At 44.1% G+C, this 25,952-nt stretch overlaps 1 protein-coding gene across 1 annotated transcript in view; it reads left to right on the top strand.

Annotated features, from left to right (window-relative positions):
* The window catches only part of LOC126425104 (replication protein A 70 kDa DNA-binding subunit-like), a 90,498-nt gene that overhangs the window by 27,004 nt on the left and 37,542 nt on the right, over positions 1-25,952 (top strand). The window contains exons 6-7 of the mRNA XM_050088028.1: positions 11,234-11,396; positions 12,387-12,591. Coding sequence (XP_049943985.1) covers positions 11,234-11,396; positions 12,387-12,591 — 368 coding nt within the window. The remainder of the gene's footprint in view (positions 1-11,233; positions 11,397-12,386; positions 12,592-25,952) is intronic.

Below are 25,952 nucleotides of genomic sequence, written 5' to 3' on the forward strand. Positions count from 1 at the left end.
GAGCATCTGAGGATTGTTGTGGGTAAGGCAAATAGTTGACTTTGGTGTCGTGGGAGAATTTAGGAAAGTGTGGTTCATCTGTGAAGGAGATGGCACATAAGACTCTAATGTGACCTACTCTTGAGTGTTGCTCATGTGTTTGGGATCTGTGCCAGGTCAGATTAAAGGAAGATAACAAAGAAGTCCAGGGACAGACTGCTAGATTTATTATAGGTATGTTCGAACAACACCCAAGTATTATGGAGGTACTTTGAGAACTCAAATGGGAATTCCTGGGGGGAAGGAGACAGTCTTTCCAAGGAAGACTATTGAGAAAATTTAGAGAACTGGCATTTGAAGTTGACTGCAGAATGATCCTGCTGCTTCCAACACATAAGGACTACGAAGATGAGAGCCATATAGACAGTTTTGTGTGTGTGTGTGTGTGTGTGTGTGTGTGCGTTTTTTTTTTTTTTCCCACTATATCAGTGAGTGGAACAGGAAAAGAAATGGCTCGTAGTGGTACAGTGTACCCTCTGCCACCCACTGTATAGTGGCTTATGGAGTATTTATATAGATTAGTGTAGCTGTTTGCTCGTGTTCCTTCATGTGTGCACCTCGAGACTTCATTTCTGTTAATCTTTTTGATAAAATTCTGACCATCTCTTGGCCTCCAATGAAGGCGATAAGTATGCAACAGGGTGGGTCAAGTCTTTGGGGTCAAATTTGCCTATTTCACTTGGCTATGTGTGACATCCTATGACTATAATTCCACTGTGCACACTGCTTGACTCTGGTTAGATTAGATTAATACTTGTTCCATAGATCATGAATAAGACACTTCGTAATGATGTGGAACGTGTCAGGTTAATAAAAGATGTCTGTACAAGATATTACATTACACAAAATATTGCATGACACTAATGTTTAAGTTGGTTTTTTTCCTTAATTTATATCTAAAAATTCAGCCAGTGAGTAGAAGGAGTTGTCATCTAGAAATTCTTTTAATTTATTTTTAAATGTTGGTTGGCTATCTGTCAGGCTTTTGATGCTGTTTGGTAGGTGACCAAAGACTTTGTGGCAGCATAATTTACCTCTTTCTGTGCCAAAGTCAGATTTAACCCTGCATAGTGAAGATCATCCTTTCTCCTGGTGTTATAACTATGCACACTGCTATTACTTTTGAACTGGGTTGGATTATTAACAACAAATTTCATAAGTGAATATATATACTGTGAGGTTACTGCGAGAATCCCTAGATCCTTAAATAGATGTCTGCGGGATGACCGTGGGTGGGCTTCAGCAATTATTCTTGATTACACGTTTTTGAGCGATGAATACTTTTCTACTCAACGATGAATTACCCCAGAATATGATGCCATACGAAAGCAGTGAATGAAAGTAGGCATAGTAAGCTAATTTACTGATATTCGTATCACCAAAATTTGCAATAACCCTAATAGCATACGTAACTGAACTCAGCTGTTTCAGCAGACCATCAATGTATTGCTTCCAGTTTAACCTCTCATCAATGGACACACCTAAAAATTTTGAAAATTATACCTTAGCTACAGACTTTTGTTCAAAGTCTATATTTATTACTGGAGTTGTGCCATTTACTGTACGGAACTGTATATAGTGTGTTTCATCAAAATTTAAAGAGAGTCAGTTTGCTGCGAACCACTTAATAATTTTGTGAAAAACATCATTTGCAATTACATCACTTAGTTCTTGGTTTTTGGATGTTATTACTATACTTGTATCATCAGCAAAAAGAACTAACTTTGCATCTTCATCAATGTGGAATGGTAAGTCATTAATGTATATCATGAACAGTAAAGGACCCAAGACCGAACGCTGTGGGACCCCGTACTTGATAGCCCCCCCAGTTTGAGGAATCAGCTGTTGTTTTAACATTACATGAACCACTTATTCCAACTTTCTGCATTCTTCCAGTTAAGTATGAATTAAACCATTTGTGCACTGCCCCCCTCAAACCATAATGATGTAGCTTATCTAAAAGAATTCCATGATTTACACAATCAAAGGCCTTTGAGAGATCACAAAAAATACTAATGGGTGATGTTCGGTTATTCAGAGCATTTAATATTTATGTTTAATTGCTTCCAGAATGTCTTTTTCAACCTTGTTGTTGTTCTTGGAAATTTTTTTTATATGTTCATACAGTTCATCACACTTGCAATTTTACTATTCAGTTACAGAGTTTGTAGCAATTTTCATGTCTTTCTGCCACGGTCTGCTGATTTCAGCGACATCAGTATGTACTGTATGTGTATTCCCTTCTACTTCCTTTCTCTCTCTCTCTCTCTCTCTCTCTCTCTCTCTCTCTCTCTCTCTCTCTCTCTCTTCCGTAAAGGTGTACTCTGTTTTCTTTGCTTATAGCTGTGGCCATTTATTTTGGTTTTTTAGTCGTGATTCCAACTCAAAAATTTTTTCTTATTTGTTCCCGATTTGCCACTTTTGTCTACATAGTCTTCAGACTTCAGAAATACTGATAATGAAATTTGTTTAGAATCTTTTTTCTCTTTGTTGTTGCAGGTCCCGTTCATCCTTTCTTTGGAACCATTGTGCTTCCTGTTCTTTTATTAATTTTTTTTTTCCACTGTGCCTCCCATTCTTCCTCCGCTTTCTCCGTTGTTCCTCCCATTCTTCCTATCTTCTTAAGAAAAGTGCGTCCTTGTCTGTCTCCTCTTTATGTTGATCTTACATGATTCTGAATAATAATAATAATCATCTGAACACTGCTGAAATCTGTAATTATTGATACATGTTCAATTACCCGAAAGTTCCTAAATGCAATGTAACATATACTATACAGTTAAAAGGAAGTCGCACTTGATCAAGGTCCGCATCACTTTCCATTTTTAACCAGACATAACGTCTGAGAAAGGGAAGAAATAATAGTAGTAGTAGTAATAATAATAATCTTTCCTCTGTTTTAACATTAAAAAATCCTAAATATTATGTTTGACCTCTTCTTCCATTTTATCATCCTGGTCTTTATTTATGCTCTCCATATACTTCTTCCGCCTCAGTCATAATACATAATTTACATAGTTAAGGCTTAAAACAATCACCACTTGACTTCAGTTAGTTGAAATCTTCATGAATTGTTTCACACTCAAAAATCTTTTACTCACAATAATTTTACTGCACCAGTGTGTGGCAAATGATGACTTTGCTTTTTGCAGACGTACATCTTATCATTTTTAATTGCTGCAATTACTTAACATTGTGGCCCCTGACATATTGAAGACCGCTCATAGTTTTGTGAGAACTTCATTCTAGCTGTGTGATTCACTATGCTGGTTAATGTCATTCCAGGGGCATGGTTTGCTATGCTGGTTCCTTGTCAATGCTCGGTGTGTACCCTCCTGCCTATTGTGACATGTGACATCAGTTTCTTCACAACCAATTTAAATTAATAATGTATAGAGTTCAATTTATTCTCATGTTCCGAACATGTTATTTCACAAAAAACTTGTTTCTAATGACTAATAATTACCACACACATCCTTTTTAGTTCCTCATATACTTAGGATTCCAGATATTTATATAATTCCAATCAAATTGCTTCACTCTGTGTACTAGCCTCTACTCGTCTCTGAAACACAATCCAGAGAACCCCCAAAACAAAGGATATTTCACTTACGGGTCCCCCTGTGCGTTCTTACAACCAAAAAGAAGCAGGACTAGATAGTGAAATTTTCAAAAACTGGTTTCACACATATTTTGTACCCCAAGTTCAGTGATATCTAGAGGAGAAAGGATTGCCACAGAAGGCTGATGTATTGCGTGACAATGTCCCTTCACATTCCGATGAGAGGATTCTCATATCCAGTTATGGTCTCATGGTAACAAATTTTTACCTCCTAACGTGACTGTGATTATGCAACCAATAGAGCAAGGTGGAATTGCATCAGTAAAACAATGCTACCTGTCTGGTCTACTGAGAATGCTAATTGATGAAGATGATTTGGTGGCATTCTGGAAGTAGTTGATATTTCTAGATACTTTACACAGGATTTGTGATCCCAAATCGGAAGCCGAACCACATACACTACTTCAGTCATGGAGGAAAATTCTTTCAGATGTATAAGAAAGAGATTTCAGGGTTTATGTTGAAGAAATAACATCTGCACAAATAATAAATCTGGCAGCAGGTTTAAATGGTTTTGAAGGTGTCAATCAAGAAAACTTGAATGAGCAGCTGAAGATAGACTTGTGTACACACAGCTTCCAGTACATAAGTTTTGCCAAAATTGTGACTGCTGCTTCGCAAGAGAATGGAAAAGACAGTGAATGTGAAACTGTAGACGAAGACAGTGACATCATTGTACTGCATTGCACTGTGTTGATGCTCTCCTGGATTATATGGGCCGCAGAGGGGTCTCAGTATAATGATATTACTGCTGCAAGAAAAATTCCAAATGCCATACGAAAGAATATCAACTCCACTCAGAAGTGGACCAACATCACAGGCAATTTTAAGATGTAAACAGGCTTACAGTACCTATACATAGAACTTGGATAAACTTACGAACAAATAATACATGTTTGAAAGTATCCCAATTATTTGTGTATATTCTCTCCCACATTACCCCAAGTTATAGGGAGTATACTGTAAATAATTTTTAAATTTTCGTTTCTTGAACTGAATGTCTGAAAAATTGAATGTATTTCAACACTCAAGAATTACAAGATTATTGGTGAAGTATTCTTAAGGTCAGAGAGATTCTTTTTTTAAAAAAGATGTTTCATCATACATGTGAAAATATAGGTTTCTTTTAAACTATTTAGTAGGCTACCTTCTTAATGGCGTATAGGCTTGACAAGGATAGTTATGTCACAGCTATGTGATTTTTGTTCTTTCAGATATGGACTAATTGAAGATACACTATGCCAGTGAGAGTCACATTGTCTCTTAATCTTATTTTGAAATTTATTTCTGTTCTTGTCAGTTACAATCTTGCAATAAGACAAGCAAAGGAGGCATCGTGGAAGGCATTCTGCGAGGAAGTGGAGGGCACGGCTGCACAAGCCAGACTTCACAAGATTCTCACTAGGATACCAACCGTGAGACGCTGGAATTGCTCCTCAAAACTCACTTTCCTCAATATTCTCTGCCGGACAACACAGTCCAGTAAGTGATCCCAGAGAGACAACGGTTCTCAGCCACTCGAAGAGAGTACTGGGAATCTGCCAAGGAGTGTGGAACTTCAACAAAATTCAGTGGGCGGTGGGAACATTCCAACCGTTAAAGTCACCTGGCCCAGATGGAATTTTTCTAGCTCTCCTGCAACAGGCAGGAGGAAAGCTTATGAGAGTCCTATGCAGGCTATTCAGGGTTAGCTTCGCAGTAGGAATCATTCCCAATGCTTGGAGGAAGTGAAGGTTGTCTTCAGCCCAAGGCCAGGGAGAATTGATCATACCAAGACCAAGGATATGAGACCAATCAGTCTGTCCTCCATCATTCTCAAAACATTGGGAAAACTGGTTAATGTATATCTTGGGGAGAGGAGACTAAGTAGGGTCCCTCTACACCTGAACCAACACGCATACCAACCAGGTAAATCCCAACTCGTTGGGAAGGTGGAAAAAGCACTTCACTTCCAAGGAATAGCCCTCTGCATCTTCCTGGATATCGAGGGGGCCTTCAGTAACACGACCTTAGATTCCATGGTAAGGGCAGCAGATGTGCATGACCTGGGGACCCCTATATGGAGGTGGACCAGGGCCATGCTTAGTGGAATGCATCTTCCTGGATATCGAGGGGGCCTTCAGTAACACAACCTTAGATTCCATGGTAAGGGCAGCAGATATGCATGACCTGGGGACCCCTATATGGAGGTGGACCAGGGCCATGCTTAGTGGAAGGAAGGTAGAGGCTACCATGATGAAAGAAAAGATGGTAATTAAGACCACTAGAGGCTGCTCACAAGTAGGAGTTTTGTCTCCTCTATTGTGGAATCTAGTGGTGAATGAACTCATTGAGGAACTAAATACCAGACAATGCTTCTGCCAAGGATACGCAGATGACCTTGTCATAGTAATACTTGGTAAATTCACTGACACAGTCAGGAATATGGTACAAGGAGGGTTGGACATTGTGTGAAAATGCTGCATTAAACAGGATCTGAGAGTCAATCCTAAGAAGACTGTCGTGATGCCATTTATGAAGAGACATATTCAGCATGCAGGTTGGAATCTAAAGCTTTTCGATGAAACTCTACCTGTGAAGGGGACAGTGAAATATCTAGGGGTAGCCTTGGATGAGAAGCAACTTGGAGTATCTGCTCCAAGGCAAAAAGTACTTTAGTGAGTACTATGAGGGCTCGTGGCAAAAACTGGGGCCTAAGCCCCAGGGGTATGCACTGGATACACACCACAGTGGTTTGACCTAGGATTTTCTATGGGGCTGTAGTGTGGTGGAAGAAGGTAGAACAGCAGGTTGTTGCTAAAGAGCTTGCTAAGGTGCAGAGATTGGCCTGCTTACCCATAACGGGCGGAATTAGCAGCACACCAACCGCTGGAATGGAAGCCGTGCTAGATATGCCTCCACTTCACCTTTGGGTTAAGATGGAGGTAGCAGCTGGGGCACACAGACTTAAAAATGGGTCTCATTCGGGTATCCAGAATCACACACTAACATAGTGAGTGAGGTAAATATAGGTATGGCTGGGGAAATGCCTGCTGACTATATAATAACTCTCAACTGCTTTGACAAACCTAATCAGACAGCCCTGATATCATTGGCAGCTCCTGCAACAAGATCTAAACTTGTTGCAGATTGCCACAGGGCTCTGGTGGAGCTAGGGAGAAGCAATAGGGTAAACCTAATGTGCGTCCCTGGCCACTCGGGGATCTGTGGCAATGAACAAGCCGATAGATTGGCTAGGATGGGGGCAACAACTCCATTTATTGGACCAGGACCTGTCCTGACAATCACCAAGGCTAAGATCAAATTAGAACTACGGAACTGGCTTAGGAAACAGCACATAGGATATTGCACCAAGGTCCATAAACAAAAACATGGTAAGGTAATGATGCCCAAGCCATGTTTTAAAAGAAGCTCTGTAATCCTAGGATTGAACAGGAAAGAGATCAAACTCATGACTGGACTGATGACCGGCCATGGGAACTTCAAAAAAACAGATACACACAATGGGTATAATGGAAGAGGACCCTAAATGTAGGATCTGTGATGAGGGTGAAGAAACTGCATCACACCTAATCTTCGAATGCATAGCGTTTGAGAGTAAAAGATACAGAATCATTGGGACAACTAGACCTGAAGAAATTGTCTCTAACAAAAAACTGGTAGAGGGACAACTTGCACTATTTAAGGGCACTGGTTGGCTTTACTAGATATACAGGGAGGGATACCGCCCAATAAATCTAGTTTTGGTGCGGGCAGTGGTGCGTCAGACTAAAGCTGTTTTAGCTCTCCAATTAAAATAAATAAATAAATCAATCAATGTGAACATTTTCTCACATCCATTGTGTTTTAGGTTGTTTTTTGTTAGGGGCATGCTAGATTTTGTCTGAAAATTTTTCCCAGTGTGGTTTGACAGTGAACTGAGCCCTTGTGGGTAAGTTAATGCTGTCTTTATTTTCATTGGCTTGTAGCTTTTAAGCACAAATTTAGTCAGCTAAGGTGGGATTCTAATCATTTTCTGGTATTTTATTAGTGTTTCTAGTTCATAAATTGTTTCCTTTAGTTATTGGATATTTTGCTAGTCCCCCAATGCAGGTCTGTGATTTGGATTGCAACAGCTATTATGAATTTGCAGTGAGTAGTTGTTTCGCTAGAAGCTGTTTAATCAGTGTGTTACTAAATTTTTGTGGTTTGAGATTGTAAATTTTATTTCATTATGTTGCTCTTGATAGATTGTGTGGTATTTGTTGCAAGCTATTTCATTGCAAGTGAAATTTATGTAATTTTTTTCTGTGTCTCCAGATCAAACTAGTGTGTCATCTACATATTGGTATTGTGTAAGAAAATAGTAGCTAGTGCACCAGCAATCAATTTTCCTTTGTAAAACTGTACTCTGAAACAAGTTTGAAGATGTCCACATCAAACAATGCAAAACTTCTTTCCTTGGGTGTAACAGTCATGTACCTTAACGGTTGATGAAACTATTTAAATTAACAAACATTATTTACATATACATCATAAAATGAGTGAAATAGTAATGGGGAATTTATTATTGTTGTGTCTTCATTCCGAAGACTGGTTTGATGCAGCTCTCCATGCTACTCTATCCTATGCAAGACTCTTCATCTCCAAATAACTAATGCGACCTAAATCCTTCTCTGCCTACTGTATTCATCTCTCTGTCTCCCTCTGCGATTTTTACTCCTCCTCCTCCTCCTCCTCCTCCTCCTCCTCCCCCTCCCCCCTACACCACCACCACCACCACCACCACCACCACCACAACCACCACACCACTTCCCTCCAGGACTATATTTGGTTATCCCTTGTTGCCTCAGAATGTGACCTATCAACTGATTCCTTCTTTTGGTGAAATTGTGCCACAAATTTCTTGTCTCACCAATTCTCTTCAGTACCTCTCATTAGTTACGTGATCTACCCATCTAATCGTAAGCATTCTTCTCTAGCAATACATTTCAAAAGCTGCTATTCTCCTCTTGTCGAAGCTGTTTATCTTCCATGTTTCACTTCAATACATGGCTGCACTCCATACAAATACTTTCAGAAAAGACTTCCTAACACTTAAATCAATGTTAACAAATTTCTTTTTTTGTTTCGGAAATGCTTTCCTTGCTATTGCCAGTCTACATTTTATATCCTCTCTACTTCTGCCATCATCAGTCATTTTACTGCCAAAGTAGCAAAACCAGCCTTACTACATTGTGTCTTGTTTGCTAATCTGATTTCCTCAGCATCACTTGATTTAATTCAGCTGCATTCCATTATCCATCTTCCGCTTTTGATTATGATCATCTTATACCTACCTATCAAGATGCTGTCCATTCTGTTCAACTGCTCTCCCAAGTCCTTTGCTGTCTCTGACAGTTACAATGTCATCGACAAACCTCTAAAAGTTTTTATTTCTTCTCCCTGAACTTCAATTGCTTCTGCAAATATTTCTTGGTTTCTTTTAGTGCTTGCTCAATGTAAAGATTGAATAACATGGGGGATAGGCTATAACCTTGTCTTACTCTCTTCTGAATCAATGCTTCCCTTTCATGCCTCTCAACTCTTACATCTGCCATCTGGTTTCTGTACAACTTGTAAATAGACTTTCGCTCCCAGTATTTTAGCCCCACTACCTTCAGAATTTCAAAGAGAGTATTCAAGCCAACATTATTGAAAGCTTTCTCGAAGTCTGCAAATGCTACCTTTCGTTAACCTGTCTTTTAAGATAAGTTGTATGGTCGGTATTGCCTTGCATGTGCCCACATTTCTCCAGAATCCAGCCTGATCTTCACCAAGGTTGGCTTCTACCAGGTTTTCCATTCTTGTGTAAAGAATTTGTGTTAGTATTTTGCAACCAAGAAATATTAAACCGATAGCTCAGTAATTATTCACGTGCCAGGAACTGCTTTTATTGAAATTACTACACTGTTTTTTAAGTCTGAGGGTATTTCGCCTGTCTCGTACATCTTGCACACCAGACGGAAGAGTTTTGACATGGCCCGCTCTCCCAAGGCTATTAGGAGTCCTGAGAGAATGTCATGTACTCTCAGGGCCTTGTTTTGACTTATGTCCTACAGTGCTCTGTCAACTTCTTGTCGCAGTATCATATCTCCTGTCAAATCTTCACCTACATCCTCTTCCATTTCTGTAGTATTGCCTGCAAGTTCATCTCCTGTGTATAGACCCTCTATGTACTCCTTCCATCTTCCAGCTTTCTCTTCTTTGCTGACTTTCCATCTGAGCTCTTGATACTCGTGTAGCTGAATCTCTTTTCTCCAAATGCCCCTTCAGTTTCCCTGTAGGCAGTATATATCTTTTCCTTGGTGATACATGCTTCTGCATCCTTACATTTGTCCTCTGTTATACAGGGTGATTCGAAAAGAATACCACAACTTTAAAAATGTGTATTTAATGAAAGAAACATAATATAACCTTCTGTTATACATCATTACAAAGAGTATTTAAAAAGGGTTTTTTTTTTTTTTCACTCAAAAACAAGTTCAGAGATGTTCAATATGGCCCCCTCCAGACACACGAGCAATATCAACCCGATACTCCAACTCGTTCCACACTCTCTGTAGCATATCAGGCGTAACAGTTTGGATAGCTGCTGTTATTTCTCGTTTCAAATCATCAATTGTGGCTGGGAGAGGTGGCCGAAACACCATATCCTTAACATACCCCCATAAGAAAAAATCGCAGGGGGTAAGATCAGGGCTTCTTGGAGGCCAGTGATGAAGTGCTCTGTCACGGGCTGCCTGGCGGCCGATCCATCGCCTCGGGTAGTTGACGTTCAGGTAGTTACGGACAGATAAGTGCCAATGTGGTGGCGCTCCATCCTGCTGAAATATGAATTGTTGTGCTTCTTGTTCGAGCTGAGGGAACGGCCAATTCTCTAACATCTCCAGATACTGTAGTCCAGTTACAGTAGCACCTTCGAAGAAAAAGGGATCAAAAACTTTATTGGGTGAAATGGCACAAACACCCATTCTCTGTAAACTGTTTATACCAACGTTTAATTCACCACCTATCAGGAGGTTTAACACCATACTTCGTTCGAAATGCACACTGAACAACTGTCGTCGATTCACTTCTGCCGTACTCAATAACACAAAAAGCTTTCTGTTGAGCGGTCGCCATCTTAGCATCAACTGACGCTGACGCCTAGTCAACAGCGCCTCAAGCGAACAAATGTACAACTAAATGAAACTTTATAGCTCCCTTAATTCGCCGACAGATAGTGCTTAGCTCTGCCTTTTGTCGTTGCAGAGTTTTAATTTCCTAAAGTTGTGGTATTCTTTTTGAATCACCCTGTAGTATTAAAATTAGCATTCCCCCGTAACTATTTCATATTCAGCTACAGATTATATGTACTATGCTGAGTAGTGTGTATGAAAGACATTCCTGACTAGGTGGTGCCAAACCAATTTTGAAGTGCACATATCTTGACAACAATCTGTGGGCTTTATAAAAACGGAAAATATTATTACTGAAATGTATTGCATCCATTAAAATATTTTATAGAACTAATATGTAATCAGATTTCCATTCAGTTCTGTCTGCTTCCAGGTGGGTAATCAAAGCTCGTGTTGTAAATAAGACACCAATAAAAACTTGGTCAAATGCAAGAGGAGAGGGGAAACTATTTTCAATGGAATTGGTGGATGAATCTGGGGAGATACGTGCAACAGCGTTTAAGGAACAGTGTGACAAATTTTTTGACCTCATAGAGGTGAGTGAACTGAATCTTTTGTTGAACATAAACGCAGCAAACCATGACTAGTCACTTACAAAATATTTGTTTATTTCCCTAAACTTGTTTTTGAGCCTTTTCAGGCTCATTTTGGGATTGGGCATGCCGAAGTTACAGGTTTCTGTGTGATGGGTTCTGGCGTGTGGCAGTATGGACAGTATTGTTAACATACAAATGGCAGCTTTCATTTTCATAGCCCATCAGTCACAGAATTCAATATAAACACAACCACCAGACATCTGCTAGCATCCTGCAAGGGTTATACCTTATAGAATAACAATTATTGATAGCTAATAGTTAACAACAGGACAACAGCCATAGAAATGATCAGGAAATGAAATTGGTTATGACTCGAAGCCAATACCATTAGTGTTAATTTGTTTTCATTGTATGCTTTGTCTCTGTGTGTAGCATATTTGTTCTACATGACGTAATCTCACAGGTTAGGAAAGAGATTAGGATAATAACAGCCTGCAAGGTGAACTTATTACCAATGAAATGATGGCAGACTTTGATGATTCCCATCTTACAGATGTGACATTGAAAGTAGGACAGAAATCTCAGTTATTTCAATAAATAAATTTTGTGTGAAGAAATGAAAGCAACAAGTAGATGAAATCATTTCCAGTCATTGAGGAGTCTCATTGCTGATAAAATCTCACATTATTTACTTAAATAATAAGCAGTAATATGTGAAGATGTTTTATGTACTGTATATGTTGACACTTTTCAAAATTCTTATTTTTGCTTGTAGCATACCATTGGATAATCATGGACAAAATAGACAACGAGTTTATTACAAAGCAAAGTGTTGCCATGGTTCTTCCAGAAAACAGTTTCATTTTCAGCTTCTTATTTAGGAGTAGTGTCTCGCTCTTTGTATGAAATGAAATGTTGCTTCTGAAGTGCAATTGTGAAACATGCACACCATTGCTTTCACATTTATTAATATATTGTAACTTGTTTCAGGTGGATAGAGTGTATTTTATTAGTAGGTGTCAGTTGAAACCAGCAAACAAGAAGTTTACCAGTGTGAATAATGATTACGAAATGACATTTACGGGTGAGACAACTGTTGTACCATGCCATGAAGATGTTACTGATATCCCTCACATTACCTTTAATTTCGTACCTCTGAACAAGCTCGCTGAAACTGATCTCACTGCAATTGTCGGTAAGTAACTTTGTCTGTGTGAGAGAGCATACTTTTTGTTTTTGAATAGAATCTATTTCATTTCAATCACTAAGATTTATAGTTAAAGCCAGAATATGAAACTGTAAAATGTGTAAACCTCTAAATGAAATAGAAGAAACTGTAAATAAAACATTTTGGACTGGTGGTGTTCCAAAGCTTGTGTAATTTTCAGAAACATCTTATTTGTATGAGCACCCCTGGACATCATTTAAAAACTTCATTGTTCAACTGATTTTGGATTTAGCCCATTGTAGTGGGAAATAACAAGAGGATGAAATGCAGTAAAACAATAAATTGATTGCAAAGCTTTACAATAAAACTTCACAAGAAATTGACAAAATCAAGCAAATATTGGTGTGAGGCTTAAATTGTATTTATCTTCTATCGATTATCCCCACATAACTGATGTGGTTGTATTTGTATACGTCATGAACTGAAAAATTGTATTACGTTTTCTGTACATTTGTACTATAATGTACCTCATGAATAATGTGAACAATACACATTATAAATATGGTAATGGAAATAATTCACAAAATGTAAATGTGGACAGAGTAAAAGTGACAGCTGACTATATAGTTGAGGCCTTGATTTATCAATAAGCACTGAAACAAGACTGAGAATTTTGCTGAGCTTTGAAAGTAATGTTTCTCTTGAACTAACAGAAGAACTAACAGAACACATGTGCATTTACTCGGTTACACATGCACAGCAATATTGTGCCCTCTGACTGCATTGTACTGGTGGTGAGGGGTCATATCGAGTGAAATTGATGAGGGGGCAGAGTATTACCGATAGCTGGAAGGGAGTGGCAGCAGGCGCACAGGACAGGAATGGGCCACTGTCGGGCTCACAGTGGTGCAGGCAGGGGGAAGTTGGATGTGGCACACAATGATGTGGACGATGGGACTGGGAGGGGGAATAGAACCGCTGTCTTACGGTCAGCATGTGGAGTCTAGAATAAGCTGAGTGAGGGGCCATGGGGGCAGGATTGGACGTGGGGTTTGGGATGGGCTAGCAGTGACAGAGGCCAGGAGGGTTGTGTGTTGAAAGATGTGTAGTGAGGGCAATTACTGTCTGTTCAGAGAAGTTACTGTTGATGGGACTGGATCCAGATGGCTCGGGCTGTGACCAGCTAGTGATAGCATTTGTTATAGTCTGCAAATCGTTCCTCCACCAAGGGGTTGACTTTGTCCTCAGATTGCCGATGGCCATTCACTCTTGTGGCCAGCTAGTTACTTATCAGCTCCACCCCCCCCCCCCCCCCCCAAAAAAAAAAAACCACGCTGTGTTATGTGACTGCTTTCACAGATGACCTGCCTCCGATGGGGTGAGATGCGCCTGTTGTGGATCTGGATTATGTTGTGCTTCACTAGTGGGTGGGACAGGTCTCACACCCAGGTCTCACGTAGGTATGGCTGGTTGCTCGAAGGGTTCGGAACAGCTGTGACGTAAGGTGGACATTGTGTTATGATTCTTGTAGTCAGTCATTATGATGACAGGTGGCCAATTCTAAATAGAAACACATATTGCAGGTTTGGCAGTGAAGTCGGTAAGGAGCTGGCTGCATAGTCTGTACCTGCAATAACTGAAATAATTAGTAGTCATAGGTAAAAATAATATATATTATGAAACTTCCTGGCAGATTAAAACTGTGTGCCCGACCGAGACTCGAACTCGGGACCTTTGCCTTTCGCGGGCAAGTGCTCTACCAACTGAGCTACCGAAGCACGACTCACGCCCGGTACTCACAGCTTTACTTCTGCCAGTACCTCGTCTCCTACCTTCCAAACTTTACAGAAGCTCTCCTGCGAACCTTGCAGAACTAGCACTCCTGAAAGAAAGGATATTGCGGAGACATGGCTTAGCCACAGCCTGGGGGATGTTTCCAGAATGAGATTTTCACTCTGCAGCGGAGTGTGCGCTGATATGAAACTTCCTGGCAGATTAAAACTGTGTGCCCGACCGAGACTCGAACTCGGGATCTTTGCCTTTCGCGGGCAAGTGCTCTACCAACTGAGCTACCGAAGCACGACTCACGCCCGGTACTCACAGCTTTACTTCTGCCAGTACCTCGTCTCCTACCTTCCAAACTTTACAGAAGCTCTCCTGCGAACCTTGCAGAACTAGCACTCCTGAAAGAAAGGATATTGCGGAGACATGGCTTAGCCACAGCCTGGGGGATGTTTCCAGAATGAGATTTTCACTCTGCAGCGGAGTGTGCGCTGATATGAAACTTCCTGGCAGATTAAAACTGTGTGCCCGACCGAGACTCGAACTCGGGACCTTTGCCTTTCGCGGGCAAGTGCTCTACCAACTGAGCTACCGAAGCACGACTCACGCCCGGTACTCACAGCTTTACTTCTGCCAGTACCTCGTCTCCTACCTTCCAAACTTTACAGAAGCTCTCCTGCGAACCTTGCAGAACTAGCACTCCTGAAAGAAAGGATATTGCGGAGACATGGCTTAGCCACAGCCTGGGGGATGTTTCCAGAATGAGATTTTCACTCTGCAGCGGAGTGTGCGCTGATATGAAACTTCCTGGCAGATTAAAACTGTGTGCCCGACCGAGACTCGAACTCGGGACCTTTGCCTTTCGCGGGCAAGTGCTCTACCAACTGAGCTACCGAAGCACGACTCACGCCCGGTACTCACAGCTTTACTTCTGCCAGTACCTCGTCTCCTACCTTCCAAACTTTACAGAAGCTCTCCTGCGAACCTTGCAGAACTAGCACTCCTGAAAGAAAGGATATTGCGGAGACATGGCTTAGCCACAGCCTGGGGGATGTTTCCAGAATGAGATTTTCACTCTGCAGCGGAGTGTGCGCTGATATGAAACTTCCTGGCAGATTAAAACTGTGTGCCCGACCGAGACTCGAACTCGGGACCTTTGCCTTTCGCGGGCAAGTGCTCTACCAACTGAGCTACCGAAGCACGACTCACGCAGGAGAGCTTCTGTAAAGTTTGGAAGGTAGGAGACGAGGTACTGGCAGAAGTAAAGCTGTGAGTACCGGGCGTGAGTCGTGCTTCGGTAGCTCAGTTGGTAGAGCACTTGCCCGCGAAAGGCAAAGGTCCCGAGTTCGAGTCTCGGTCGGGCACACAGTTTTAATCTGCCAGGAAGTTTCATATCAGCGCACACTCCGCTGCAGAGTGAAAATCTCATTCTGGAAACATCCCCCAGGCTGTGGCTAAGCCATGTCTCCGCAATATCCTTTCTTTCAGGAGTGCTAGTTCTGCAAGGTTCGCAGGAGAGCTTCTGTAAAGTTTGGAAGGTAGGAGACGAGGTACTGGCAGAAGTAAAGCTGTGAGTACCGGGCGTGAGTCGTGCTTCGGTAGCTCAGTTGGTAGAGCACTTGCCCGCGAAAGGCAAAGGTCCCGAGTTCGAGTCTCGGTCGGGCACACAGTTTTAATCTGCCAGGAAGTTTCATATCAGCGCACACTCCGCTGCAGAGTGAAAATCTCATTCTGGAAACATCCCCCAGGCTGTGGCTAAGCCATGTCTCCGCAATATCCTTTCTTTCAGGAGTGCTAGTTCTGCAAGGTTCGCAGGAGAGCTTCTGTAAAGTTTGGAAGGTAGGAGACGAGGTACTGGCAGAAGTAAAGCTGTGAGTACCGGGCGTGAGTCGTGCTTCGGTAGCTCAGTTGGTAGAGCACTTGCCCGCGAAAGGCAAAGGTCCCGAGTTCGAGTCTCGGTCGGGCACACAGTTTTAATCTGCCAGGAAGTTTCATATCAGCGCACACTCCGCTGCAGAGTGAAAATCTCATTCTGGAATATATATTATACTTGTGTTACAGCCTTGTTCATATGCTGCATACATATAATTACAAACAGATATCTAGAGAGGCATTACTTACGCCATACTTGACTAAGCACCTTGTTAGAGGTTGCTTCCTATCAGCTGAAGGCTATGCTACATTCCTAGTTGACGTCCCGAGCAAGAGTGGATGAGAGCTCGCTAGATAGTTGTCACAAGCCACGGAGCAGCACTAGTCGCGACTTGCGGTTCCAGCAATATCTATTATGGACTGCGGTCGATATCTGCAACCCCTAACAAGTGTGGTATCAAATGTTGATACCACACATTGTTTTCTAGACTGGGTGGGTGACAGAAAACCTTTTGGGAGACAGCAGTGTCTCGTGACACAGTTCACAGGAGCAATTATCGTCAGCCTCTTTTCCTTCTAACCTAGCTTCCTCTTCCTCGCTCCCTTTCTCTGGTCACCCATTCCGTCGGATATGATCTGTCACCTCAGTCGGGCTGCAGTGTCTGTACAGTCCAGTCGGTCAAGACATTGTGGCTGTGTGGGATGTATGTGAACTCTGTTTCCTCAGGAGGAAGATGTGTCCAAAGCTTAAGGTGTACTGACCTACTCAGTCTAGTGCATGTATTGGTGACTTGACACCTCAACTGTGTGCTAACGTGATACTTGTGACAGAAGCTTAGTGTTTTATAGTAGCAACAGCTCACAACATTCGTCCCTGCAAATGTACCCTCCGTTAGCTTGTATGCATGTCTATTAAGGAGTTGCTAATGCTGCTTGCAAACATGTGCTTAGACCACTTCATTTGTGATCAAAAACAGCTGAGAGACCAGTAACAGGAATACAAGACAAGGACAAAGTGTCGCGTAGTTCCTCTAATTTCCTCTTCAGAAGTATGCATGCTACATTGTGTAGAACTGATAGTTTGGTCACAGTTAAAAGATAAAACAGTGTGTAAATAACTAAATATGGCTATTATGTTAACAGTAATAAGTAAGGAAACACTTCATCTCCCTGTACTTTTCCTACCACTTCACTGGGTGGTTGTTTCTCATAAATGAGACTTAAGGTATCTACTGCATAGCACCCACTGTCTGCAGATGTATACTGTCTAAGGGAAGATACATTTGCTGAGAGCCATGTTTTGAGCTGTACTTGAAGTGCATTAGTCCTGCTATAAAATGCTGTGATTATGCTACATGTATGTGTAAGGTTTCATTTTTCTCTTTAACTGTTTTCTTTAATGTATTGCAGCATATTTTAATACAAACTTTTATTTTGCAATGTTTTCACTTTGTGATGTGTATCAGCATTTCCAGAGTAGTTTCGCGAGACAAATTCTTAACCAGATAAATAACATACTCGTAACTCCTGCTCCTGTATTTTGTTGTTTTTTAATGATTCCTTGATTATTTCTTTGATAAAGTTTTGCTACTGATTAATTGTTAATTTGTATTTCATTCCATTAGTTTTCAGAATTAAACTGTTTAAACAAAGTTTTTAACACAGCTGAGAGTGTATCATCGAATATGATATCATTCTTGAAGCTCCAAATGTACAGCAGTGCTCAGAAGTATTATGTAGAAAGCATTAACTACAATTGCATAAATGAGAGTGTGTAATAGAAATAACTGCCCGTAGATAGTTGAAAAGTACTTTATTCTAATCCCTTAGTACAAAACTATATTTAGTTTAAGCAAAGTTATCTTAAAACAGAAATAACAATTTCTGTAGCTCAAAAGTAATTTGTATGTAAGAGTAAAACCAAACTATTGAGTAATCTGAAGAACAATTCAGTATTTCGTTGTGTACCCATGGGCTTCGATCATAGCTGCACATCTATTTGGCTTTGAATCTACAAGTTTTAGTAATACGTCAAGTAGAGCTTGACCATTCATCCAATAATTCAGCAGCAAATTGACCCTTGTTTGAGTAGCTTCTATGACGAACACATCAATCCAATGTATCCCAGAGATGTTAAATATTATTTAGATCCAGGCTCTGTCTTGGCCATGCCAAAAGTTCAGATTTTGCTATCTGAAAGGTTTTTTTTAAATGGTTGTAGGTATGTTTTGAAGCATTGTCCTGCTGAAGTATATAATTATGTGGCATATTTGTTTCCCCATGTGAAACCTATTCTTTTCTGTAATGTCACTACTTGGACTTCCGGACCAATCCCACACCTAGAAAAACATCAGCACACCATGACACTGCTACCACTGTGCATAATGGTCAGTGTGTGGTACTTTGTATTGCCATTTTGGTCGCCATGTACGACACACCATTAGAAGAAAATATATTACATTTGCTATTGTTGCTCCATAAACATTGCACCAGTCTAGCATTTCCAGATTGATACTATTTTGAAATCTGTATCCTGCCTATACATTTTGCTTATTTACCATATAATCACTCGCTACCATATGGCTTTTTACAGTAGACATGTAGTTTCAATCCTTGATGCTGCTTCAGGTCATCCCTAACTTGTCGATTGATTTTCTTGGGTCAGCAACAAACTGCTTATAAATTGTTTTGTCCTCCCCTTGCTGTTTTTCGAGGACTTTCTGAACGTGGCTTACTGGCTGTTGTTATATGCCGTAGTCTCTAGCAGCTGCGACTTTCGCTTCTTTGACGATATCATATAGCAGAGACGCTGAGTCGCAGATAGGCAAGACAAAAAGACGCTCACAATCAAAGCTTTCTGCCATTAAGGCCTTTGCCAACAACACACACACACACACACACACACACACACACACACACACACACACGTTGCCTTTGCCAACAACACACACACACACACACACACACACACACACACACACACACACACGTTTGCAGTCTCAGACAACTGAAACCACACTGTAAGCAGCAGCACCAGTGCATGATGGGAGTGGTGACTAGGTGGGAGTAAGGAGGAGGAGGGGGGGGGGGGTGGAGGAGGAGGAGGAATAGTACGTAGGAGTGGAGGACAGCGAAATGCTGAATGCCCATGGCACTACCTTTCCCAACACCCAACGGATTCCAAACCAGCCACTTCCTTCCTAGTCCCCATGACCAACTGTGTCCTTGCCCACGATCACTTCTTTTCTGAATGTATTACCTACAAACAAATCTGGGGTACTGCTACGGACACCCGCATGGCACCATCCTATACCAACCTACTCATGGGCCATCTAGAGGAATCCTTCCTAAAAACCCAGAATCGAAAACCCCTCACCTGGTTCTGATTCATTGATGGCATCTTTACTCTCTGGATCGAAGGTGAGGGCTCCACATTCCTCCATAACCTCAGCAACTTCTCCCCAATTTGCTTCACCCAGTCCTATTAACCCAACAAGCCACTTTCTAGATGTTGACTTCCATCTCAAAGATAGCTGCATCAGTACCTCCAGCCATATCAAACCTACTAACCACCAACAATACTGCCACTTCAACAGCTGCCACCATTCCATACAAAGAAGTCCCTTCCGTACAGCCTAGCCACCAGTGGTCATTGCATCTGCAGTGACAAGCGGTCCCTCTCAAAATATACCCAGGGTCTCACTGACCGTAATTGTCCTCCCATCCTTGTACAAAAACAAATCTCCAGTGTCTTCTCTTTCTAGTTTCTCACCACTTCCCAACATCTCCATCATCCGGCCACAGAGTAGCATTCCCGTCGTAACTCAGTACTACCCAGGACTGGAGCAACTGAATTACCTTCTCTGCCAGGGTTTCGACTACCTCTTGTCGTGCCCTAAAATGAGAAATGTCCTGTCCACTATCCTTCCCACTCCTACCACAGTGGTATTCTGCCATCCACCGAAATTACACAATATACTCTTCCATCCTTACACAACCCCTGCTCCCAATCCCTTACCTCATGACTCGTACCCTTGTAATAAACCTAGGTGAAAGACCTGTCCCATACTTCCTGCCACCAACTATTCCAGTCTGCTTACCTATCCCATCAAAGGCACCCCCCTGCGGGTCCGGGGATTAGAATAGGCCCGAGGTATTCCTGCCTGTCGTAAGAGGCGACTAAAAGGAGTCCCACCCCCTCAAGGGGGTCGTTGGCGCCTGCGTCCGGAGACGGAAGGTTCCACGACCTCTATTTGCGGTCATTTTGCTTTTTCACTTCTCGTTTCTTCCTTCCTTTGATTGGTTCCTTTCTTTGCTCTTTTCCACCTCACTGTCTTCCTTACTCTTTCCCTTGTCTTCTTCTCCTTGGTTCTCCTTGCCTTCTCATTGCCTTCTTCTCATTGCCTTCTCCTTGCCTTCTCATTACCTTCTTCTCCTTGCCTTCTCTGGTCTCCGCCTCGGCGTTTGAGACAGTCTGTCCTCTCTCTCCTCCTCTTCTTCCTTCCTCCCTGTGCGTGCCTGAAGGCCGACCCACGCGTTCGCACGCTTAGCCGGTGACGGGGTAACGCGTAATTCCCCACCCTGGGTAGACATGTAAGGCACGCGCGTACCCCCTGGTAAAGGCCAGGCCCGGGGAGGGGTGATTGCCTGAGCTGATACCTTCTGACCATGCCGATTGGTCCCTCCGTCTGGTTCTCGGGAGGTGTGACCTGAGGTGTAAACATTCACCTAAGGCGGGAGTGCCCTCTGAGAGGGTCCCCACAAGGAAGGAGCGCGCCATTGGAGACGCTGGCAATCATGGGGGATTCCTCCGCAATGGATTTCACTCCATTTGTCTCGACTTCTGCCCAAAAACGGAAACGTGACCAGCCACCAGTGACAAAAGTACTACCGCCTGCCCCACAGTTCCTCGTCGTTTCTCGATCTGAGGACGGAAAGGATTTTTCCTCTGTCAACCCTTTCGTTATCCAGAAGGGTGTAGATGCCATAGCCGGATCTGTCAAATCTTGTACCAGGTTGCGTAACGGTACCTTATTACTAGAAACTGAGAGCGCCTTTCAGGCACAAAAACTGCTTCGGGCCACACTCCTGTACACGTTCCCTGTGCGGGTGGAGGCTCACCGAACTTTGAATTCGTCTCGTGGTGTGGTCTATACTAGCTCCCTCGACGGATTGACTGACGAGGAGATTCAATCATTCCTCGCTGAGCAGGGCGTGACGGCTGTCCATAGGGTCATGAAAAAGGTCAACAATGACCTTGTACCGACCCGGACACTTTTCTTGACCTTCGATAGTGTTAAGCTGCCATCGCGCATCAAGGCAGGCTACGAGGTTATTTCTGTTCGCCCCTATGTCCCGACACCTACGCGCTGCTACCAGTGTCAGCGTTTCAATCACACTCGACAGTCTTGTTCCAATGCGGCTAAATGTGTCACTTGTGGCAGGGATGCCCATGAGGGTGACTGTCCGCCTCCGTCTCCTCGTTGTGTGAACTGTCAGGGTGACCATGCCGCATCCTCCCGCGACTGTCCTGTCTATAAGGAAGAACGCTGTATCCAAGAAATTTGGGTCAAAGAGAAAGTGTCCACCTCGGCTGCTCGCAAGCTATTGGCTAGTAGGAAGCCCACGCTGCTCCCAGCGGGGAAATACAGTACTGTCCTCGCCTCTCCTCGGACTACCCGGGAGGTGGCAACCCAGACATGCGATCTGACCTTCAGCACCACGGTCGTCCGTTCGGCCAGTGCTAAGATCGCCCGGTCAACGTCTCCTCTTCCTCCCGTCACCCCTCAGACACAAGCACCTTCACCAGCTTCTGCCAAGACGAAGACCCAGAAGTCCGATGCACGGGCCTTCAAGAAGGAACCGTCCCGTGCAGACTTTCTACATACCTCGACCTCCCAGCCTTCGACCGGTACTTCCACCAAACGTCCTTCCAAGAAGGCTCATAGGAAGCACAGTTCTCCTTCTCTGCCACGGCGCATTTCTTCTCCTGCGCCACCCAGCGGTTGCCGCCCCAGGCCGTCATCCGTTTCGCCTGGCCGCACCTCTGGTAGCCGAACATCTGGCCGTTCACCGGCGGAGGAAGCTCCCCCTCCCGGCCTTCTTCCCAAGATGGCCGATGAACCTATAGACCCCATGGACGATGACTGTCCGCCTACTGATAGCGGCGGCAGTGCTCGCTCGAAGCCAGGCCCTCAGCGGCCTTCGAGGTGACCCCTTCTTTCGTCTTCCTTTTCTTCTTACGATGGCACTTATTCACTGGAATATTCGCAGCATTCGCTCCAACCGAGAGGACTTGAAGTTGCTGCTCCGCTTGCACCGTCCGCTCGTCGTAGCCCTCCAGGAAATGAAGCTACGCCCATGCGATCAAATTGCCTTGGCACACTACACCTCTGTGCGTTTTGACCTACCCCCTGTGGTAGGTATCCCGGCCCATGGAGGGGTTATGTTGCTGGTCCGGGATGATATTTACTACGATCCCATCACGTTGCACATCGGTCTGCAGGCAGTAGCCATCCGCATTACTCTCCCCACTTTTACATTTTCCATTTGTACCGTTTACACTCCATCGTCCTCTGCCGTTACCAGGGCAGACATGATGCAACTTATTGCTCAGCTACCTGCACCATTTTTGTTAACTGGAGACTTCAATGCTCACCATCCCCTTTGGGGCTCTCCAGCATCCTGCCCGAGGGGCTCCCTGTTAGCAGACCTTTTCAACCAGCTCAATCTTGTCTGCCTCAATACTGGCGCCCCTACTTTTCTTTCGGACACATCTCACACCTATTCCCATTTAGACCTCTCTATATGTACTCCCCAACTTGCACGCCGGTTTGAGTGGTAAGCGCTTTCTGATACATATTCGAGCGACCACTTCCCGTGTGTTATCCATCTCCTGCAGCATACCCCCTATCCGTGCTCCTCTAGTTGGACCATATCCAAGGCAGACTGGGGGCTCTTCTCTTCCAGGGCGACCTTTCAGGACAAAACCTTCACAAGCTGCGATCGTCAGGTCGCACACCTCACGGACGTCATTCTCGCTGCTGCTGAATATTCCATCCCTCACCCTACTTCTTCTCCACGTCGCGTACCGGTCCCCTGGTGGACTGCAGCATGTAGAGACGCTTTACGTGCTCGTCGACGTGCTTTATGCACCTTTAAACGCCACCCTACAGTGGCGAATTGTATCAATTATAAACGATTACGTGCTCAGTGTCGTCGTGTTATTAAAGAAAGCAAGAAAGCCAGCTGGGCTGCTTTCACAAGCACCTTCAACAGTTTTACTCCTTCTTCTGTTGTCTGGGGTAACTTGCGCCGGCTATCTGGCACTAAGGTCCACTCACCAGTTTCTGGCTTGACGGTCGCGAATGACGTCCTTGTGGCCCCTGAGGATGTCTCCAATGCCTTCGGCCGCTTTTTCGCCGAGGTTTCGAGCTCCGTTCATTACCACCCTGCCTTCCTCCTCTGCAAACAGGCAGAGGAGGCTAGGCCACCTAACTTCCGCTCCTCAAATCGTGAAAGTTATAATGCCCCATTCACCATGCGGGAACTCGAAAACGCACTTGGCCGATCACGGTCCTCCGCTCCAGGGCCTGATTCTATTCATATTCAGATGCTGAAGAACCTTTCTCCTGCAGGTAAAGGTTTTCTTCTTCGTACTTACAATCGCATCTGGATTGAGGGACATGTTCCCGCATGCTGGCGCGAGTCTATTGTTGTCCCGATTCCTAAGCCGGGGAAGGACAAGCACTTGCGTTCCAGTTATCGACCCATCTCGCTTACCAGCTGTGTCTGTAAAGTGATGGAGCGAATGGTTAACTCTCGATTGGTTTGGCTGCTCGAGTCTCGACGCCTACTTACCAATGTACAATGTGGATTTCGTAGGCGCCGCTCTGCTGTCGACCATCTGGTTACCTTGTCGACCTTCATTATGAATAACTTCTTGCGGAAGCGCCCGACCGCGGCTGTGTTCTTTGATTTGGAGAAGGCTTACGACACCTGTTGGAGGGCGGGCATTCTCCGCACCATGCATACATGGGGCCTTCGCGGTCGCCTCCCTCTTTTTATTCATTCCTTTTTAATGGATCGACAGTTCAGGGTACGTGTGGGTTCTGTCCTGTCCGACACCTTTCGCCAGGAGAATGGGGTGCCACAGGGCTCAGTTTTGAGCGTCGCTCTCTTCGCCATAGCGATCAATCCAATAATGGATTGCCTCCCAGCTGATGTATCAGGCTCCCTTTTCGTAGACGATTTTACCATCTATTGCAGCGCGCAGCGTACATGTTTCCTGGAGCGCTGTCTTCAGCGTTCTCTTGACCGTCTTTACTCCTGGAGTGTCGCCAATGGCTTCCGTTTTTCTGCCGAGAAGACGGTCTGTATTAACTTCTGGCGCTACAAAGAGTTTCTCCCACCGTCCTTACGACTCGGTCCCGTTGCTCTCCCATTCGTGGAGACAACAAAATTTTTAGGTCTTACATTTGACAGGAAACTTAGTTGGTCTCCACATGTGTCATATTTGGCTGCCCGTTGTACCCGTTCTCTAAATGTCCTCCGTGTTCTCAGTGGTATGTCGTGGGGAGCGGATCGAACCGTCCTGCTTCGTCTATATCGGTCGATCGTCCGCTCCAAGCTGGATTATGGGAGCTTCGTATACTCCTCTGCACGGCCATCCATCTTACGCCGCCTCAACTCCATACAACATCGGGGTTTACGACTTGCGATCGGAGCGTTTTATACTAGTCCCATCGAGGGTCTTCATGCCACTCACCTACCGGCGCGATATACTGCTTTGTCGGTATGCCTGTCGGCTACTGGCAATGCCCGACCACCCGTCTTATCGTTCCTTTTTTGATGACTCTCTCGACAGTCAATACAGGTTGTATGTCTCTGCCCTGCTACCCCCTGGAGTTCGCTTTCGTCGCCTCCTTCAACACCATAATTTTTCACTCCCTGCAACCTTTCGAGTGGGCGAGAGCCACACGCCACCTTGGCTCCAGGCTCAGGTTCGCGTCCACCTTGACCTCTGCTCGCTCCCGAAGGAGGTTACCCCCGGTTCAGTCTACCACTCCCGTTTTATCGAACTTCGTTCGAAGTTCATTAATATGACCTTCATTTATACAGATGGCTCTAAGACCAATGACGGGGTTGGGTGTTCCTTTATTGTCGGGGCACAAAGTTTCAAATACCGGCTCCATGGCCTTTGTTCGGTCTTCACAGCTGAGCTCTTTGCCCTCTACCAGGCTGTCCTTTACATCTGCCGCCACCGACATTCTGCATATGTCATCTGCTCCGATTCCCTGAGCGCTATCCAGAGCCTCAGTGATCCGTACCCGGTTCACCCTTTCGTGCACCGGATCCAACGCTCTCTTCAGCAGCTGGTGGACGTCGGTTCTCCGGTTAGCTTTATGTGGGTTCCTGGCCATGTCGGTATCCCTGGGAACGAAGCTGCAGATGCCGCGGCCAAGGCTGCGGTCCTCCAGCCTCGGACTGCATCTTGTTGTGTCCCTTCGTCAGATTGTAGCAGGGTAATTTGTCTGCGCATTTTATCGCAGTGGCATGCCGATTGGGCTGCACTTACAGACAACAAACTTCGGGCTCTGAAACCTCTTCCCGTGGCTTGGACGTCCTCCTCACGCCCTTCTCGGCGGGAGGAGGTCGTTTTGGCCCGGTTACGAATTGGCCACTGCCGGTTCAGCCATCGCCATCTGCTGACGGCTGCGCCGGCACCGTTCTGC

The sequence above is a fragment of the Schistocerca serialis genome, chromosome 10 (genome assembly GCF_023864345.2).
Source record: "Schistocerca serialis cubense isolate TAMUIC-IGC-003099 chromosome 10, iqSchSeri2.2, whole genome shotgun sequence".
NCBI lineage: Eukaryota > Metazoa > Arthropoda > Insecta > Orthoptera > Acrididae > Schistocerca > Schistocerca serialis.